The sequence below is a fragment of the Oryctolagus cuniculus genome, chromosome 7 (assembly GCF_051225735.1).
Source record: "Oryctolagus cuniculus isolate XC-2025 breed Fujian yellow rabbit chromosome 7, ASM5122573v1, whole genome shotgun sequence".
Lineage (NCBI taxonomy): Eukaryota > Metazoa > Chordata > Mammalia > Lagomorpha > Leporidae > Oryctolagus > Oryctolagus cuniculus.
The window spans coordinates 143,442,785-143,463,329 of NC_142873.1; the positions used below are offsets into that span (position 1 = coordinate 143,442,785).

Genomic DNA, 20,545 nt, shown 5'->3' on the forward strand with positions numbered 1-20,545 from the left:
CAGGGCTTCATGAGCCAGCTCCAGGCATTAAAGCCAGGCACTCTGATTTGGAACACAGGCATATTAACTGGCATTATGACTGCTAGGCTACAAGCCTGCCCCCAATCTGTGGTTTTGACATAATCTTTTTAATCACACTATGTAGCATTACTTTCCAGGACAATGGAATTGTGCTATTTTCTCTAGGACTGAATGTAAAAATCATAACTCAAACCTTGTGACACTGTCAAATCATAAACTCCAGCTAAAGCACTTCTAACTACCAAGAGTAATTAACAATGTGGGCTATTTTTCCTCTGGATCCTGGTATACTTGTCCTGTAGCTGTAAGCAACTTAATTCATCTCTCTGAACTTAAATTTTCTTATTGATAAAATGGAAATAATGTCACCATGGAATTAAGTACACTTAGCAATATTAGTTTTAAATATTTTACATTATTTTATGAAGATTAATTCCTTGTTTAAAAGAATAACAATTTCTTTTTGATTTGGGTCCTTAGCAATCCAACAGTAGGAAACTGAGGTCCTCTACTTAAGTTCCGAGGCCAAGCAGCAACAGTAATGTGCCTGTACAGAGAACAGTGAGCAAGACAAAGATGTACCTGGGGGAGTAGTCCTACCTCCACAGCTACAGAACAGATCTGCTCAAATGATTCAAGATGACAAGAAGCTTTCTCTAGAGGCTGACTGTGGGTGTTGGTTGCATCCCATGTCAGAGTGCCAGTTTCAGTCCCAGCTGCTCAGCTTCCAATTCAGCTCCCTGCTAATGCATCTGGGGAAGCAGCAGGTGAGGGACCAAGTATTTGGGCCCCTGCAGCCATGTGAGAGACCCAGATGAAATTCTTAGCTTTGGCCTGGCCCAACCCTAGCTGTTGCAGCCATTTGGGGAATGAACCAGTAGATGAAGATCTTTTGATATTTCTCTCTCTCTCTCACCCTCTCCCTATAATTCTGCCTTTCAAATAAATAAATAAATCTTAAAAAAAAAGTTATCTCCATCTGGCACCAAACAAGTGCTAGATGATAAAATTTATACAATCACAAGGCTACTTTATTACTACTGTTGCTTTACATAATAAATATGGTTTTAGGTAATTGCTATAATTATATAACTGTTACATTTAAATTTACTCAGTCATCCTTAATTCTCCCATTACTATTACAAAATAATAGGTTACCAGACATAGCTTTCAGTCTTAACTCAACACAAGTATCTCAAAACATACATTTATATAGAATCAACCAGATCCCCTGTTGGCACTTAAATGGATGGCATAGACCAAGCAGTGATCTCTACTCTGCTGGGCTCCCAAGAGCAAAGGGAACCTATTTTTGTGGACATTTGAGTCCACCTTATGGGCAAAAGGAGAACCACAAGTCATTAGCAGAAAGGTAGAGGAATTTTAGCCACTCAGGAAGATTCCTGAGATCTCTTTCAATTCCAGTAATCTCTTTCTATTTTTTTTTTTTCAGATTTATTTATTTATTTGAGAGGCAGAGTTACATAGAGAATGGGAGAGATAGAGAGATCTTCCATCTGCTGGTTTACTCCCCAAATGGTTGCAACAGCCAGAACTGGGCCAGGCCAAAGCCAGGAGCTTCTTCCAGGTCTCCCACACAGGTACAGGGGCCCAAGTACTTGGGCCATCTTCTGCCACTTTAGCAGGGAGCTAGATCTAATGACACTTTATAATTGTATAACAAATGGAGGGATAGTCAAAAGTGCCAGCAGCAATACCCTAATGTTAAAAATTGAGAAGATATTCTAACATTAAAAATGCATTATTGCAGCAGGCATTGTGGCACAGTGGTTAAGCTGCTGCTTAGAATGCTCACATTGTATATTAGAGTGCCTGATTTGAGTCTCAGCATCCTGTACAGGCGTTGGTTCTGAGTCCCAGCTGCTCCACTTCCAATATAATACCCTGCTAATTTGCATAATCTCTCCTAAAAAACAAATTATTTTTTTTGTAAAGCTACTTAAGATTTTAACAGTCACATAGATATGCTTTATATAACACTTGTCATTTGGAAATACAGTGCATCCATCCATATAAGAAAATAAAGTTAATTTTAATCACATTAGTAGAGTTTACTCTTAAAAAGCAACTTGGAGAGGGGGCTGGCTCTGTGGCATAGTGGGTAAAGTGCCAGCATCCAACATGGGTGCCCACTTCTTATCTAGCTCCCTGCTAATGCGCTTGGGAAAGCAGTGTAAGATGGCCCAAGTATTCAGCCTCCTGTGCCCACATGGGAACCCCAGAAGAAGCTTCTGGCTTCTGGCTCCTGGCTCCTGGCTCAGCCTGGCCCAGCACTGGTCATTGCAGCCATTTGGGGAATGAACCAGTGGACAGAAGATCTCTCTGTCTCCCCCATCTTCCTCTCTTCTCCTCATAACTCTGCCTTTCAAATAAATAAATAAATCTTTTTTTAAAAAAAGCAATTTGCAGATTCCTTCTGGATGAGTAGAAGAGTAGAAATTACTTTAAAAAGCAGATGATCACTATGCTGGTGTGCTTTATAAGCCCATTTAAAAAATATTCATTTGGGTCACAGTGTGAGTCATTGAAAACTGGGATAACTTACAGCTTTAGTTACACAGAAATATATCATAACTCTATGAAAAAAATTGTATAGTTTTGTTAGGATTCTATAAGAATCAATTTCATTGGAAAATTCCTCATCAAGGAGTTAAGACCTCTAACTAGGAGAGTGACTTAGCCAGATGTCTGGATTTACAACTTACCTTCCATGCTTCTGTAGGCTCTGGCTCAGTTGGCTCAGGGGGCTCTTCTTCCTTTTTCACTTCAACTGTCACTGTTTCCTTCTGGGCTGTTTTTTTGACAGGTGCTCCTGGGACACTGCCTTCTGAGATCTGACTCTGAGCAATGGCTGGTGCAGAGGTGGGCCGAGGACTCCGGTCTGCTGAGTCTGCAGCTGCTGCTGTGTGAGAAAGGGATGAGGGAAGAGTAAGTGAAGGAAAGAAGCACTATGAGAGTCACCAGATGAAATACTGAACCCAGGACACACAATGAACACTACGGGAGACAACCATGCAGAAGGTAAAAAAATACATGATTCGTGATCTGCCAGGTAAATACCAAGTAACAAGTAACAAGAAAGTTAAAAGTGTGCTTAATAGAAAAGCTTAAGATGTGTTAAATGAGGGCGGGCATTTGGCATAGTGGTTACTGTGTGGTTTGGGATGCCGGCATCCCAAACAGGAGTGTCTGGGTTGGAGTCCTGTCTCTGCTCCTGATTCCAGCTTCCTGCTAATGTGCACTCTTGGAAGCAGCAGGTGATGGCTCAAGTATTTGGTTCCTTCCTACTCACACTGGAGACCGGGACTGAGTTCCTGGCTTCTGGCTTTGGCCTGGTCTAGCCCCAGACATTGTAGGCATTTGGTGAGTGAACTAGCAGATGGGAGTTCTGTCTTTCAAAAAAATAAATAAATAAATAAACTCTTTAAAAATGTGTTAATGATCATGTTCCAGAAATGCTGAATTTAGGAGGGAAAAGATCAAAAAAGGAAAAGAAATTGAAAACCTGTCTGGTGATCTGTTAGTTTCAAGAACCTGCAATGAAGTCTGCGGAGAAAAAAAAAGGTTTATTAAATCTGGTTTCTTCCATGAAGTCTTTTCAGAATGAGGATCCATTTATTTTAGGTGATTTCAAAAACCTAAAAACATTCTAGGAAAAAAGAATTCAGTCTGGTTTCTTCTGTGACGCCTTCTTGGAATCACTACAAAACAATTTGATAAATGGCTTATCTAAGACACGTACTACATACATTTGGTGCTTGTAAGGGCAAATCTCTGAACCAGACATTTTCCCTTTAGTAATAAATCATTTATTTAAAACGTTATTTCAAAGCCTTTGGTTTTAAGTTCCTAAAACAAAACAAAAACACCTTTTGTGTTCTGTTCTATCCTTGCCCAGAGTCTTAACAATTTGTGGTACAGCTTCTATCTCTAAAATACTTAGAGCAGTGGTTCTCAACTGGGAGTGATTTTACCCCCCCCAGAACATCCGGCAGGATCTGGAGACATATTTGGTTGTTACAAGTGGGAAAGAGAAAAGGTGTGCTGACATCTAATGCATAGAGGCCAAGCTGCTGAGGCTGAGAAACTCTGGTTCAAGGAAGACTGTGTAGACAAATTTGGCTTAAAATAAAAGCTTCCCCTTTTCAAAGACTTAATTGTTTTGGACTATTTGGTATCTAAGTTTTAGACAACCTATTTCAAAACAATCATATACTGTTCTTGTGGTTTTATCTTTATTTTTTCAGGGATTAAAAGAAAACATCTATACGCTCTGTAGTAAGAGCTCACTCATCTGACACTGTCTAGAAATGAAGGTGTTTTCCCACATGATTTAATATTTCTGAGAACAGATCAACAGCCTTTCATGGACTGAGATGGTTTAACTTTAATCATTTGTTTTTGCAAATCTTTACAATCTTGTGTGGTAGGTATTTGGCCTAGTGGTTAAGATGCTGGTTGGAGTGCCCACATCCCACATCAGAATACCTGGGTTCAAGTCCTGATTCTGGCTTCTGATGACAGTTTCCTGATAATGCAACCCTGAAAGCAGCAGCGATGGCTCAAGTGGTTGGGTCCCTGCCACCACTTGAGAAACCTGATTGAGTTCCAGGTCTGGCCAGCCCTGGCTGTTGTGGGTATCTGGGGAGTGAACCAGCTGATAGAAGTACTCTGTCTCTCTCACTTTGTGTGTCTCTCCACATCTCAAATTAAGACAACAACAACAACAAATCCTCTGGGGCTGGTGCTATGGCTTTGTGGGTAAAGCTGGCACCTGCAGTGCTAGCATTCCATAAGGGGCGGCTGCAGTCCCAGCTGTTCCACTTCCAATCCAGCACCCTGCCAATGCACCTAGAAAGCAGTGAAAGATGGCCTGAATCCTTGGGCCCTTGCACCCACATAGGAGACATGGAATAAGCTCCTGGCTTCTGGCTTCAGCCTGGCCCAGTCCTAACCATTGCGAGCATTTGGGGAATGAACCAGTGGATTGAAGAGCTCTCTCTGTCTCTCTGCCTCTGTCTCTCCTTCTCTGTAACTCTTTCAGATAAATAAATAAATCTTTAAAAGAAAACTTTATAATTTTTATTACATACTTTTCCTGACTTCTTATGCTAATTAAAATAAACATAATTTACTCATTTAGATTTATAAGCTATAAAGATTAAAAATAAAGGAATCTCTTGAATCAGAACAGATAAAAAAGTTGAAATTCACAACTACCTCATATATACAAAACCAAGAAAAGTGCTCATTAACTGTAATGATCTCCAGGAAAGGAAATAATTCCTCAGAGGATGAATGGGGAAAATAGCAGAGACATAAGAATCTACTTTATTTTCCAATGAAAAATCTGTGGCCTCTTAAAGTCCCTGCTACCCATGGGTACTCTAAGCCAAAGCAAAAATGGCAGATGGGATTAAACCTAACAACACAGAGGAATGTGACAAAATATTTTGCTCACAGTTGTGTTAAAGTATCATTATACATGTGTATTCACACCTCCTCTCAAAGAATTAATTCAACTCTGCCTGGCATCATAGAAACATAGCCCATGCTTTCACCATGTGTTATTTTGCCACTTGCATTTGGTTTTAATCCAATACTAATATTGCAGAGCCAAATGATTTATGCCTTCAGTATTCCTAGCCTTGGCAATCTGTACTATATGTGGAAAAGTAGGCACAAGTGTAGAAATTGGCAATTGGAAACAGAGGTACAAATAGAGTTCAGAAACTGGAAAAATAATATTATAATAAAACTCTGGGGCCAGCGCTGTGGTTAGAAGGTTAAGCCTCTGCCTGTGGCACTGGCATCACATAGGAGCACCAGTTTGAGTCCCAGTTGCTCCACTTCTGATCCAGCTCCTTGCTTATGGCCTGGGAAAGTAGTGGAAGATGGCCCAAGTCCTTGGGCCCCTGCATCCACGTGGGAGACCCAGAAGAAGCTCAAGCTCCTGGCTTTGGATCAGCCCAGCTCTAGCCTTTGCGGCCATTTGGGGAGTGAACCATCAGACAGAAGATCTCTCAGTCTCTGTCTCTCCCTATCTCTGTAGCTCTGCCTCTAAAATAAATAGATCTTAAAAAAAATCCTTGACTGTGAAAGATAACATGGTACAGAAACAAAAGACAAATCATGAGTCCTGGGTTCCAGGTTATTTTGGTCACCACAGTAGTATGATCTAGGGAAACGAGCTTAACCTTAGCAACTTATGTTGCATCATTTGTAAAATGTGGAAGATATTAACCCTTTAAGATAGTTGGGAAATGGATACTCAATGTATATAAAAATACTTTATGAACTGAAATATCAATAACATGTAATGTCATACCTAAGTCTTATATTCCTTTGTTCTAGGTTAATATTATTTCAAGAGTGTATTGGATAAAAACTAATTGTGCACACACTGATATACAAATGAAAGATCACCTGGGAACCATGAAGACAGGCAAATTTTTCATTTTCTCAGTAAGGAGACTGAAAACTATGGATCACAATAGAATATAATGGTAATGATCATGTGTTTTTATTTTTAAGATTGTATTTATTTATTTGTGAGGTAGAGTTACAGTGAGAAGGAGAGACAGAGAAAAAGGTCTTCCATCCGCTGGTTCACTCTCCAAATGGCTACAATGGCTGGAGCTGAGCCGATCCAAAGCCAAGATCCAGGTGCTTCTTCCGGGTCTCCCACGTGGATGCTGGGGCCCAAGCACTTGGGCCATCTTCTACTGCTTTCCCAGGCCATAGCAGAGAGCTGGATTGGAAGTGGAGCAGCCGGATCTAGAACTGGCAACCATGTGGGATGCCAGCACCACAGGCAGAGGATTAACCTAGTGTGTCACAGTGCCAGCATCTACCCAGATATGTTGAAGATCTGAAGATGATAAGGATGTATTTCCTTGGCAGGAATCACTGCAACCACTACTGCCTGAATGGATGAACTACCTGTTTGTGTAACTCTAGTAAATTACGTAACTTCTTTTGTGTGTGCTCCAGTTTCCACATGTGTAAAATAAAAATACCTAAATGCTTCTTCTTGATCACTAGATTGCTAATGTTAAGCAGATATATGTGGAAATGGTTTGAAAATCAGAAAGTATAGGCCAGCGCCGCAGCTCACTTGGCTAATCCTCCACCTGCGGCGCTGGCACCCCGGGTTCTAGTCCCGGTTGGGGTGCCGGTTCTGTCCCGGTTGCTCCTCTTTCAGTACAGCTCTCTGCTGTGACCCAGGAGTGCAGTGGAGGATGGCCCAAGTCCTTGGGCCCTGCACTTGCATGGGAGACCAGGAGGAAGCACCTGGCTCCTGGCTTCGGATCAGTGCAGCGCGCCGGCTGCAGTGCACTGGCAGTAGCGGCCATTTGGGGGGCGAACCAAAGCAAAGGATGACCTTTCTGTCTCTCTCTCTCTCACTAACTCCGCCTGTCAAAAACAAAAACAAAAACAAAAACAAAGAAAGTATCATAAAAATAGTAGCTGAAAAGTCCTTCTCTTCATTATTAGCTATCCTTGATCTTATTACTCCATTGCAAAACTGGAATCTGAGACAACTTTGGTCTTCCATATGGTGAAGCAGATGGTCTGAGACCAGACACAACAGAAGAGAAAGGGAATGCGCAGTTGTGTCATCAAAGTGAGGCCACTTCAGAAGCAGTCTTACAGAAGTTTCCCTAATATATTACCTCTAGCTTAGAAGTTCATGTATTTTGTTTTTTGTTTTATTTTGTTTTTTAAAGAAAAACAAAAAAACAGGGAGGGGGCCCTGACAGGGAAAAGTCTCCCTTTTAATAAAGATGGAGAAGAACCTAGGAACAAGAGGGAAAAAATAGTTCCATAGGCATGTTCATGTACCCAGTTCTTAAACTAAAATGATGGCACATAAGAAAAATAAAGATGTTTGAAAATAGAACTACAGGGGCCGGCACTGTGGCATAGTGGGTTAAGCCGCCACCTGTGGTGTCAGCATCCCATGTGAGTGCCGGGTCGAGTCCCAGCTACTCCACTTCCAATCCAGCTCTCTGCTATGGCCTGGTAAAGCAGCAGACGATGGCCCAAGTGCCTGGGCCCCTGCACCCATGTGGGAGACCTGGAAGAAGCTCCTGGCTCCTGGCTTCGGAATGGCGTAGCTCCACCATTGCAGCCAACTGGGGAGTGAACCAGTGGATGGAAGACCAGTCTCTCTGCCTCTCCTCCTCTCTGTATAACTCTGACTTTCAAATAAATAAATAAATATTAAAAAAAAAAAAAAAAGAAAATAGAACTATATTTGGCCTAGTGGTTAAGATCCAACTAAGACTCCTGTATTCCTATGTTGGGGTACCTGGGTTTGACACCAGGTTCTGGCTTCTGGCTCTAGCTTTCTGCTAATGCAGACCCAGGGAGGCAGTGTGAATTGCTCAAATAATGGGGCTCCTGCAACCCACATGGGAGACTTGGACTGAGTTCCCAGCTCCTGGCTTCAACTCTGGCACAACCCAGCTGTAATGGACATTTGGACAGTGGACCAGCAAACAAGAGCTCTCTCTCAGTCTCTCAAATTAATAAATTGTAAAATGTATACTTCTGAGTTTATACATAATTCAGATATTTAAAAGATAGGCAAAACGCTTAGACTAGTAACTGGAACATACAAATGCTCAAATAATATTATTCCCTTTGATTCTCTTTTCTTCCACAGAAAGGAAGTCATTGTAGTGAAAAGTAAAAATTATGGGTCTGAGAGCATAGTCCTAGATTCTACTTCTAGTTCTGCTCTAACTATGCAACCTTAGACAAGTCCCTTAAACTCTAGGGTTATACTGTAAGAATAATGAATCTCAATAGGTATCTATTTCAAGGTATCTATTAGATAAAGGACAACTCAGTGATGGTCATGTGCATCTAGTCTAGTGGTCAAGCTGCTAGTTAGGATGCCCATTTTCTACACCAGAGTGCCTAGGTTCAATAAATTCCAGCTTCCTGCTAATGTTGACCCTGGGAGACAGCACAGGCAGCTCAAGCAGGTGGGTTCCTGCCACCCATGTGGGAATTCTGGAGTGAGTTCCTGGCTCTCAGCTTCAGGTTCTCCATCCCCTACTGTTGTAATGGACTGAATCAAGGGTGGAAACAGTCAATCTCCCTTCTCTCTGTCAAACAAACAAATATTTAAAAAAGAAAACAAAGGTATAAGATGGTGTAAATGAAATTTTTAAAATGTACAATAGGAATAAACAAGAAAACCAAAAGTTGGTTTGGCCAGCACTGTGGGTTGAGCCACTGTTTGCAGTGCTGGCAACCCACATGGGCGCTGGGTTGAGTTCTAGCTGCTCCACTCGTGATCCAGCACCCTGATAATGCACCTGGAAAAGCAGCGGAGGATGCCCCCAGTCCTTGGACCCCTGCACCCATATGGGAGACCCAGATAAGCTCCTGGCTCCTGGCTTCAGCTTGGGCCAAGCCTAGCTAGTGTGGCCATTTGGGGAGTAAATCAGTGGATGGAAGACCTCCCCCCCCCCCCCAGTAATTCTTTCAAATAAATAAATAAACCTTTTTTTTTTTTTTTTTTTTTTTTTGACAGGCAGAGTGGACAGTGAGAGAGAGAGAGACAGAGAGAAAGGTCTTCCTTTTGTCGTTGGTTCACCCTCCGATGACCGCTGCAGCTGGCGCACTGCGCTGATCCGAAGGCAGGAGCCAGGTGCTGCTCCTGGTCTGCCATGTGGGTGCAGGGCCCAAGTGCTTGGGCCATCCTCCACTGCACTCCCGGGCCACAGCAGAGAGCTGGCCAGGACAGAATCCAGTGCCCCGACTGGGACTAGAACCTGGTGTGCTGGCGCCACAAGCGGAGGATTAGCCTATTGAGCCACAGCACCAGCATAAATAAATAAATCTTAAAAAAAGATTAATAACATTAACAGATCTCTAGCAAGACTGCTCAAGGGGAATAAAAGACAATTTATCAATATTAGGAATGCAATTAAACTCAAGGGCCGACATTGTGGTGCAGCAGGCTAAGTCACCATTAACAGTGCTCCACTTTTGTGTGAAAATGGAAATAAAAGATAAGCATATTTTGGTGCAAGAAATTTGAAATCCATGTATAGTTGTTTTATAACATGCATTTTTGATGAATTTTTGAAGATTCCTCATATAGTCAGTTCAATTCCAAGGAAATTTTGAACACTGGGGCTGCCCCTGCAATGCTGGCATCCTGTCTGAACACCAGTTTGCATCCCAAGTTTTGGCTGCTGCTCTTCTGATCTACCTCCCTGCTAATGCACCTAAGAAAGCAGCAGAACATGATCCAAGTACTTGGGCCCTTGCCAGCCACATGGGAGATTAGATGGAGTTTCAGGCTCCTGGCTTCGGCCTGGCTTGGCTCCAGCTGTTGCAGCCATTTGGGGAGTGAATGAATAGATGGAAGATCTCCCCTGCCCTGTTTCTCCCTCTCTCTCTAACCCTGCCTTTCAAATTAATTAATTAAAAAAGAGAAATTCCTAAGACTTTTTTGTGGAGGCTGAAAATCTGATTCTAAAATATATAAGAAAAAGTGAAGGGCCAAGAATAGATTATACAATCTTACAGAAGAATATAGTTGGAGAAATAACAATATCAGATGAAAACTTCATAAAACTAGAGCAATTAAGATAGTTTGGTATTGGCACAAGGTAAACAAAGAGATTAGTAAAACAGACTAGAAACATCAGGAATAAATTCCAAATGTGATGGTCACTTGATGTATAATAAAGGTTTCGCTAGACAAGATCAAGAAAGAATATTTTCAATATAGAGTATACAGCCAAGTGAATATACATATGAAAAACAAGTTAATTTTGACCTCCATTTCATTTCACACACAAAAGTAAATTCTAGATAAATTGATGATCCAAATATAAAACACAAACAATAAGAGTTTGAGAAGAAAACATCAGAGAATACCTTCATAACCATGGGTAGACAAAGATTTTTTAAACAAGGCTCATCATTTTCTCATAGCAAAGGAAAAAACTGGTAAATTGGACTATGCTGAAATTTAGAACTTCTATTCATCAAAAGACACCAAAAAGAATGAAAAAGCAAGTCATAGAGTAGAACATACTGACAATATTTCTACCTGACAAAAGACTTATATCCAGAGTGTATAAAATACTCCAACAAATTAGTAAGACAACCCAATAGAAATATGAGTAAAAGATCTTAACAGGTACCTAAGAAACAATGATATGTAAATAGCCTATGAACTAGGAAACGATAAACTTAATTAGTCATCCGGATTTATGTAAAAATTTGAAGAAAACAAAAATCTAAGATTCATTTATTTATTTATCTGAAAGGCAGAAAGTGGGGAAGAGATAGAGAAAGAGCTTCCATCCCCTGTCTCCCTCCCCAAAAGGTCACAATGGCCGGGCTAAGAGTCCTCAACTCCATCTTTGTCTCCCATGCGTTTCTAAGGGCAATCTTCCATTGCTCTCCCAGGCGCATTAGCTGGAAACGACTAGAAATAGAGCAGTCAGGACTAGAACTGGCACTCTGATATAGGACGGCATTGTTGCAAGCAGTGGTTTAACTAACTGTGCCACACTGTTGGCCCCTCAAAATTTTTAAATGTATTTTTCTCCCAAATAGAGAAAGTTAAAGGGAGGGATAACAGTTCTATTAGGAACTTTTCTCTTTTTTATTTTTTTAAAGATTTATTTATTTACTTGAGGGGCAGAGTTACTGAGAGAGAGAGAGAGAAAGGGAAAGAGAAAGGGAGAGGGAGAGGGAGAGAGAAAGGGAGAGGGAGAGGGAGAGAGAAAGGGAGAGGGAGAGGGAGAGGGAGAGGGAGAGAGAGAGAGATATATCTTCCATCTGCTGGTTCACTCCCCAAATAGCTGCAAAGACTGGAGCTGAGCTGATCTGAAGCCAGAAGCCAGGAGCCCCTGTGGGTGCAGGGGCCCAGGTACCTAGGCCATTTTGCACTGCTTTCCCAGGCCATTAGCAGAGAGCTGGATTGGAAGAGAAGCAGCCGGGACATAAACTGGTGTCCATATGGGATGCTGGCGCTGCAGGCAGATGCTTAACTTACTATGCCACAGCGTCGGCTACCTAAGAACTTCTAATGTATTTTAAATGTCCCACAGAAAGCCTAGGACATAAAATTCTTCTCACATTCAACATATAGAAAAAATAATAATTTTATTTCCAATATCTATTAAATACTTACAATAGAGCAAGCACTGTGGTAATTACCAGGAATAGCTAATATTATTAATCATTAAAAACTTCTCAAAGATGTAAAGATAGGGAAGGCATTATGGGAAATAAATTCTTTCTAAGTTGGTATTAGCAGACTATGCTAACTTTGACAAATTACTTTTTTAGGCTTCAGGCTCCTCTTCTATAAAACTAGGTACTGGAACAAATTACTTCAAAACTTTTTTCCAGGTTCCAAAACTCTGTGATACCAATGGTAAAGCCACCAAAGCTATAATTATCCTCCTTCAGAATTGCCTTACCTGCTTTGGTTTGGGACTCTCAAGTGTTATGACAGCATTTTAAAAGTAAATTACTGGATAATCCCTCACCCCAGAACCACAGTGTATAACTCAATAATTTTTAAAATCTTAAAGTGAACTGTGAGATTTCTATAGCAAGAAAAATAGAGGCAGTCAAAGTATGACTCCCATAAGTAAACTAGATTTATAATTTGTTTGAGATATCAAAATTCATTTGCACTTGAATCTTTGGTTATTTTTTGCTGTCAGAAAGAAATGATACAGCATGCCATAGCTTCTATATAATACCAAAATTCTATTTAATAGGAAAGCCATGGGATATGGTGTCAGATAGCCAAGGATTTCTTTCTTTTTTTAAAGATTTATTTTACTTATTTCTGGTTTTTTAAAAATATTTATTTATTTTATTTGAAAGGTAAAGTTGCAGAGAGAGAGAGAGAGAAATATGTTTTCCATCGCTGTTCACTCCCCAGATGGCCTCAACAGTTGTATCTGCACCAATCCGAAGCCAGGAGCCAGGAGATTCTTCTGGGTCTCCCACCCAGGTGCAGGGGCCCAAGGACTTGGTCCATCTTCTACTGCTTTCCCAGGCCATAGCAGAGAGCTGGCTTGGAAGTAGAGCATCTGGGACTTGAACTGACACCCATTTTGGATGCCAGGGCTGCAGGCAGCAGCTTTATCCACTATGCCACAGCACCAGCCCCCTGATCCAGCTTCTTGCTAATGCACCCATGAAAGAAGCAGAAGAAGGCCCAAGTCTTTGGGCCCCTACATCCATGTGGGAGACCGGGATGAAGCTCCTGGCTCTGGCATGACCCAGCCTGTGCCATTGTAGCCACTTGGGGAGTGAACCAGTAGGTAGAAGGTATCTCTCTCTCTGCCTCTGCCTCTCCTCCTCTGTAGCTCTGACTTTCAAATACATAAATGTTTAAAAAAAATTTCAGGGAGGGTAGAGGTTTTCACTATAATATATCCAGTATCCAACACATTATCTAACTCAAGAGATGACTAAACTATGAAACAGATAGGAATATTGCCAAGAAAAATCTCCTTATATTCTATTTAAAATTTTTCTCATACCATGGAAGGAAATATTTGAATTAGTATGGCATTTCCCAAATGCACCTATGGCTGCTGTAGGGTGTACTACATACTTCATTAGAGGGTCTGCATACATTACAGACCAGAGTATAGCAGCTGGTCTGCATGATACAAAACTAAACAATAATGCTGTGGCCAGAATGACAATAGCTTAGTGACAGCTAACAGTTTTGGGGGGTGGGGAGGAGGACTTCTTAAGCACCATTGTGCTAGGCACCATACTTATGTCATGTCATTATTCCTCATGAAAACTCTTTGAGGAAGTATAAACATCATTCCCATTCTATGAATGAGAAAACTGAGGTACAGAGAAATTAAGTAATTTGGCTAAAAATATAAATCATAAATGCTAAGGTTGATGGTTTGATTTACACTGTGTATATGTATTGAAATATTGGATTATATGGCCGGCGCCGTGGCTCACTAGGCTAATCCTCTGCCTGTGGCACCGGTATTCCGGGTTCTAATCCCAGTTGGGACACCGGTTCTGTCCCAGTTGCTCCTCTTTCAGTCCAGCTCTCTGCTGTGGCCCGGAGTGCAGTGGAGGATGGCCCAAGTGCTTGGGCCCTGCACCCGCATGGGAGAACAGGAAGAAGCACCTGGCTCCTGGCTTCGAATGGGCACAGTGCACCAGCCATAGAGGCCATTTTGGGGGGTGAACCAACGGAAGGAAGACCTTTCTCTCTGTCTCTCTCTCTAACTCTTCCTGTCAAAAAGAAAAAAAAAGAAATATTGGATTATATCTCATAAAAATATACAAATATTACATGTTAGGGGCTGGCACTGTGGCAGAGTGGGTTAAGCCACTGCTTGCAATACTGGCATCCCATACAGTCACTGGTCTCATTCCTGGCTGCTCCTGTTCTGATCCAGCTCCCTGCTAATGAGCCTGGGGAAGCAGCAGAAGATGGCTCAAGTGCTTGGGTCCCTGCTACCCTTGTGGGAGACACAGATGGAGTTCCAGGCTCCTGGCTTCGGCCTGGCCTAGCCTTGGCTATTGTAGACATTTGGGGGAGTGAACCAGCACCAGCAGATGGAAGATCTTTCTTTCTGTGTCTCTTCGTCTCTTCTCTATAACTGTGCCTTTCAAATAAATAAATAATAAAAGTAAATAAAAAACTAAAAGAAAAATGCCGAGGTTGAGATTGGAAGCTAAACCTAATACCATGCAAAGGAACATCAAAAAATTCATGGGAGGGCAGGCGTTTAATCTAGCAGTTAAGATGTTATGTCTCACATCAGAGTACCTAGGCTTGATTCCTCGCTCTGGCTCCCAGTTGTGGCTTCCTGCCAATGCAGCCCTTGTGGGTAGTAGGGCTCAAAGAATTGAGTCCCTGCCACTCATATGGGAGACCTCGATTGAGCTCCTGGCTCCATGCTTTGGCCTAACCCAACCCTGGCTATTGTAGCATTTCAAAGTGAACCAGTGGATTAGAACACTTCACTCACTTTTCTCTCTCTCCCTTTCTCTCTCTCCTCCTCTCTTTCTCTGTCTCTCAACTAATAAATTTTTTAAATTCATGGAAAATTCACAATACCTTCTAATTCCATTTTCCTGCAAACATTTTTCAATTTGGTTGTGTGTGTGTGTGTGAGAGAGAGAGAGAGAGAGAGAGAGAGAGAAGAGAAGAGAAAAGAAGAGAAAAGAAGAGGAGAGGAGAGGAGAGGAGAGAGAGGAGAGAGAGGAGAGAGAGGAGAGAGAGGAGAGAGAGAGAAAGAAACACATTCCTTGCTTTTAAAGTAGATAGCACAGGGTTATGCACAGGTGAGTCCTTAAATATAATCAATAATAACCTATTTTGGTTTCTGCTCTCTTAAATTTCATTTATTAGTCTCCTGTTTTTAAGTGGCATGATGAACAGAATGTGGCTTGTTCATTTCAGGTAAAGATCTCAAATGCTTGAGAATAAACTTAGAACAGAAGATCCAGTCATAATTCATAAATTTAGACAGGTCTTCTGTCACTATACATATTCATGAAATGTATTTCCTTCTTATTTCATTTAAATAACATACTGAGACTCCAATAACAGGATTACTTTTTCTGCCTATGATTGTCATGTAACAAACTGCTCTTTTTAAATTATTATTTTAGTGAAACAGACCCTTTTCCTCTTTCCTACTAGAAAATAAATATTTATCAACACTTAAGAGGGATTTAGTCTCACACCATTAGATTTTTCACTCTGTGTAGAGATTGTGATAGATTTAGGTTTATTATAATTCTAGTGGGGTTTGATCCACACCACCTAGCAATGAGCCAGCCACTACCCTCTCAACCTCAGTTCTCCTTTCCCTAAGATAATTCCACTGAATCAGATAATTAGTAAGATTCCTTTCAATTTACCACTGAGATCTTTTAATCTGGTTTGCTTATAGATAACTGTCCTTCTTTTATCTCTCTCTATTGAATGAGGATCAAAAGAAATCATTAATATTCAATACAGACCTCCATCAAGGCTCCGGGATGCCCGTTTGCTTGCTGTACGCTCAAAGTGTGGGGCAGGTCTGTCAATCAGGGCACTAGCTTGCCTGGTCTGGGCTTGAGTCCTGCCACTGTATCGAAATTTGGATCCTAGGGCAAGAAATTTGCTTTTGGGAAGAGTGTCTGTAGATGTCAGTCTGGAAGAAAAAAAATCATAATAATCATGTATTATATATATATGATATACATATATCATCTCATTATCCCAACTGTAAAATTAAAAACAAAATTTAATAATAATGTTTCTTGATTCTCAAGGTTTCTTTAAAGTTACTACGAGATTTCCAATCAATTATTATTTTAGTTCTATGTCATTTCTCAATCAGCATAATTTAGTTGGGGCCTATATTTATATCATTTGGTATCTCTATAGATAGGGCCTGTGGCCTGTGGTTTTCCAAATGCTTTTTTATTATTATTATTCTTATTTTTTTTGACAGGCAGAGTGAAAAGTGAGAGAGAGACAGAGAGAAAGGTCTTTCTTTTTCTGTTGGTTCACCCCACAGTGGCCACTGCGGCCGGCGCACCGCGCTGATCCAAAGCCAGGAGACAGGTGCTCTCCTGGTTTCCCATGCGGGTGCAGAGCCCAAGGACTTGGGCCATCCTCCACTGCACTCCCGGGCCACAGCAGAGAGCTGGACAGGAAAAGGAGCGACCGGGACAGAATTCGGCGCCCCGACCAGGACTAGAACCCGGTGTGCTGGCGCCACAGGCAGAAGATTAGCTTATTGAGCCGCGGAGCCAGCACCAAATACTTTTATAGTACTGCAAATTTTTCATTAAATCCTGGTAATGTTTTCTCTATTTCATAGATACATGAAACTGAATCTCAAGTAAGAAATTACTTGCTTAAGATCCCATAGCTGGGGCCAGTGCTGTGGTGTAGCAAGGTAAAGCCACCGTCTGCAGTGCCGGCATCCCAAATGGGCACCGGTTTGAGTCTTGGCTGCTCCACCACTTCCTATCCAGCTCTCTGCTACGGCCTGGGAAAGGAGAAGATGGCCCAAGTCCTTGGGCCCCTGCACCTGGGTGGGAGACCCAGAAGAAGCTCCTGGTTCCTGGCTTTGGATCTGAGCAGCTCTGGACATTGTGGAGGGAACCAGTGGATGAACACCTCTCTCTCTCTCTGCTTCTGCCTCTCTGTAACTCTGCCTTTCAAATAAATAAATAAATCTAAAAAATTTAATAAAAATCCCATAGCTGGGGGTCAGCACTGTGGCATAGCAGATTAACCCTTCATCTGCATTGTGGGCATCCCACATGGGTGCCAGTTCAGTTCCCAGCTGCTCCACTTTCAAATCAGCTCTATGCTAATGTGCCTGGCAAAGAAGCAGAAGATGGCCCAAATGCTTGGGCCCCTGCAACCATCTGGGAAACCTGGAAGACTACTGGTTTCAGATCAACCCAGCTCCAGCTGTTGTAACCGTTTGGGGAGTGAACCAACAGATGGAAGATCCCTCTCTCTGTAACTCTGCTTTTCAAATAAATAAACAAATCTTAAAAAGATCCCATAGCTGTTAAAAGATTGGGCAGTAACAAGGTCCAAGTCAGAGCTCTTTTCTACTCTCTTAGAATGAGTTGTGTCAAATATTCTCCACACTCAGCTAACACTCAGTAACCTACTTAACAGGGTATTTGGAGTATTTTCAGCTCAGCTAGGAACTCCACCTTCTGATTTATTCATCTTCATGTTTCTATTTCTGGCACCCAATAAACATCTATTGAATAAATAAACAAATTGCTATATCAAATACTACCAAAACAAGAAAAAAAATTCCAATTAATATAGTTAATTGTAATTTAGCAAACATGTGCTTTCTTTTATATAACTGAAAAACTATTTTCCTTAACAGGCTAGAAGTATCTCATGGTATATTCCCAAGGACTAGCACAGTGCCTACACAAAAGGTAAGCACTCATGAAGTGCTAGGTAAACAATACAAGGGGTTAACAACATGGACCCTTAAAAAGCAGATGAAATGACAGTTTCCTCTGTCTTCTGGGCTTCAAAGATGGCTCTGTGGGGTTGATTAGAGCCAAGATAAAGACAGCTTCACATCTTTAACACTAGAGTATAAAAGCCCCAGAAAAAGCAGCTAAGCTTTGCTTAGAGAAATTCAATGTGGAGGTAGGTGAGGATACCCCTCCTAAATAGGGCTGATTTTAGCAAAACTTAGGGCAAAGAGCTATTGGTAAACACAGGTTCCTGCTCCTCGCTTCTCTGCTTCTACCGCACACAGAAAGGTACTTTGAGAACTGAAGCATTTGCTTTTCAACCCGAAGAGGTAGAACTGGATTAATTTTGTCTTAAGATATTCTCATCTGAGCTATTTAAATAAAAGAGTGGCAGTCATACAATAAAGAGAATTTCAATAGCAGGTTTAAAATAGATACATGCATAAATAATTTATCCTTGAAAAATATTTAAATGAGAATACCTGAAAAATGTGTGATGCTCTACACAGACTTTCCATAATTTCTTAGCTGCTCGATAACTGGGAAGTTTGAACCCGATGGTACTTTCATACTGTTCTTGCTGTAAAAGCACAAATAAACATGGAACATGAAGTATTATTCAACTATGGTGATACAGTACCAGAGAAATATGGTGTCACAAGAAGAGGCCATCATACATGAAAAGAATGCTACAAATTTAAAGACATTTGAAATTTCTTCCTACTTACCATAAGAAATTTACTTACTGAGGATTGCTTTTTTTAAAATAAGATCACAGAATATATCTTATATTTATATATCTTATTGAGAAAACACACAGAGAAAGTACATTTTTCTGAAATAAAATTAAGTCACCTTTTAATTGTTCAGACACTGCTTTTCTAAAGTCACTATCTACTTTTTGAATAATAAACTGTTCAATGATCAAGAAATGAGATATTAAATTCTTCCAATAATTCAATATTATGACACACAGGCAATTAGAAGCTTTTGGCTCAAAGTAGATTCTTTTAAAATAATGGATTTTTATAATGCAAATCAAAAGAATATATTGTGTATAACATTGTTCTGTGAGTACATTATAGAAAGGTTAATTGAGCTAATTAACACGTAACATGTATTATTTTACATACTTTGTGTGTGTGTGTGAACACTTAAAATCTACTCTTTTATCAATTTTCAAGTATATAATACATTATTAACCATAGTTACCATGCTGTGCAATTGATTTTTTAAAATTTTATTTAAATGAAAGGCAGAGTTTAAAGATAAAGGGAGAGAGAAGGAGGGAGGGAGAATGGGAAAGGGAGGGAGAGGGAGGGAGAGGGAGGGAGAAGGAGGGAGAGGGAGAGGGAGAGGGAGAGGGAAGGAGAGAGAGAGAATCTTTCATCTGCTGTTTCACTCCCCAAATGGTTGCAATAGCTAGGACTCGGCCGGACTGAAATTAGGAACCAGAAGCTTTTTCCCAGTCTCCCAGGGGGAGTGCAGGGGCCCAAGTACTTGGGGCATCTTCTGCTGCTTTTCCCAGGTTCACTAGCAGTGAGCAGGATTGGAAGTGGAGTAGCCAGGACTCGATATGGTGCCCATCTGGGATGCCAGAATCGCAGGCAGCAGCTTAACCCGCTAATCCACAATGGTGGCCCTGCAATGGATTTCTTGAATGTATCCCCCTGATTCTTGAATCACTGTTTTCTCTTTGATTGATCATGACTTATTAGAACTTCTTTGAAGCACATCATATGTTGCCAGGGCTACCAAAACACTGTCCTGTTGGTCTCTTTCCTTGGTCCTTTGGCCTCTTTCCTTTTTGTTTCTATTTTAAGCATACTTTGTAAATGAAAAAGAAGCTGACATTTATTTCAAGTTCCTGTTAGTGTCAACAGTATTATAGACAGTATCATCTGCATTTTTACAGATGAAGAAACTGAGGCCAGAAAAGTTATTCATTCAGTCTCAGAGCTAGGAAATGAAAGAACCAGAATTTCACTCTAATATGCCACGCTACTTCCACATCATCTACTGCAGGCATAATACTATACTGCCCAAAGACCTTCCAGCTGCAGGATCGCCTGCTTAAACAAGAATCCTACATTTTTGGCATATATTAAATAACTGATATTTATAAAAGCTAAGGACTTCCCATTGTCATATTTATTAATTTGTGCATGTATGTGTGTGTGTTTGTGTGTATTTTCTGCTTAGCCACATTAAAATACAAGATTGTTGAGGGATGAGACTGTTAATCACTGTTATATTCCAAATTCCTAGAATAGTACCTGGGACAAAGAAATCCTTCAATAAATACTAGTTGAATAACTCTTGGCTTTGATTGCTCTGTTAGGCACAGGTAAATAAAATAAATGCTGCAGTGATAATCCCTGTCCACCCAGAATTTTCAGGCTGAAATAATGAGCCATTTTTCACCAGTAGATGGTGGTATTTACACACTAAAGGCCACCTTACATCAGTATGGTTCTTTCCTGTTTAGAGCTTT

The 20,545-nt window shown here is 40.9% G+C and overlaps 1 protein-coding gene across 50 annotated transcripts in view; it reads right to left on the minus strand.

Annotated features, from left to right (window-relative positions):
* Window positions 1-20,545, minus strand: part of EPB41 (erythrocyte membrane protein band 4.1) — a 228,658-nt gene that overhangs the window by 57,679 nt on the left and 150,434 nt on the right. For 33 of the 50 annotated variants that reach the window (XM_070078921.2, XM_070078945.2, XM_070078943.2 and 30 more), the window contains exons 10-12: window positions 18,534-18,631; window positions 16,060-16,232; window positions 2,748-2,944 (exon numbers count right to left, since the gene is read on the minus strand). In XM_070078921.2, the coding sequence (XP_069935022.1) occupies window positions 2,748-2,944; window positions 16,060-16,232; window positions 18,534-18,631 (468 nt within the window). The remainder of the gene's footprint in view (window positions 1-2,747; window positions 2,945-16,059; window positions 16,233-18,533; window positions 18,632-20,545) is intronic. The other 17 variants (XM_070078946.2, XM_070078923.2, XM_070078944.2 and 14 more) reach the window with 1 other exon arrangement.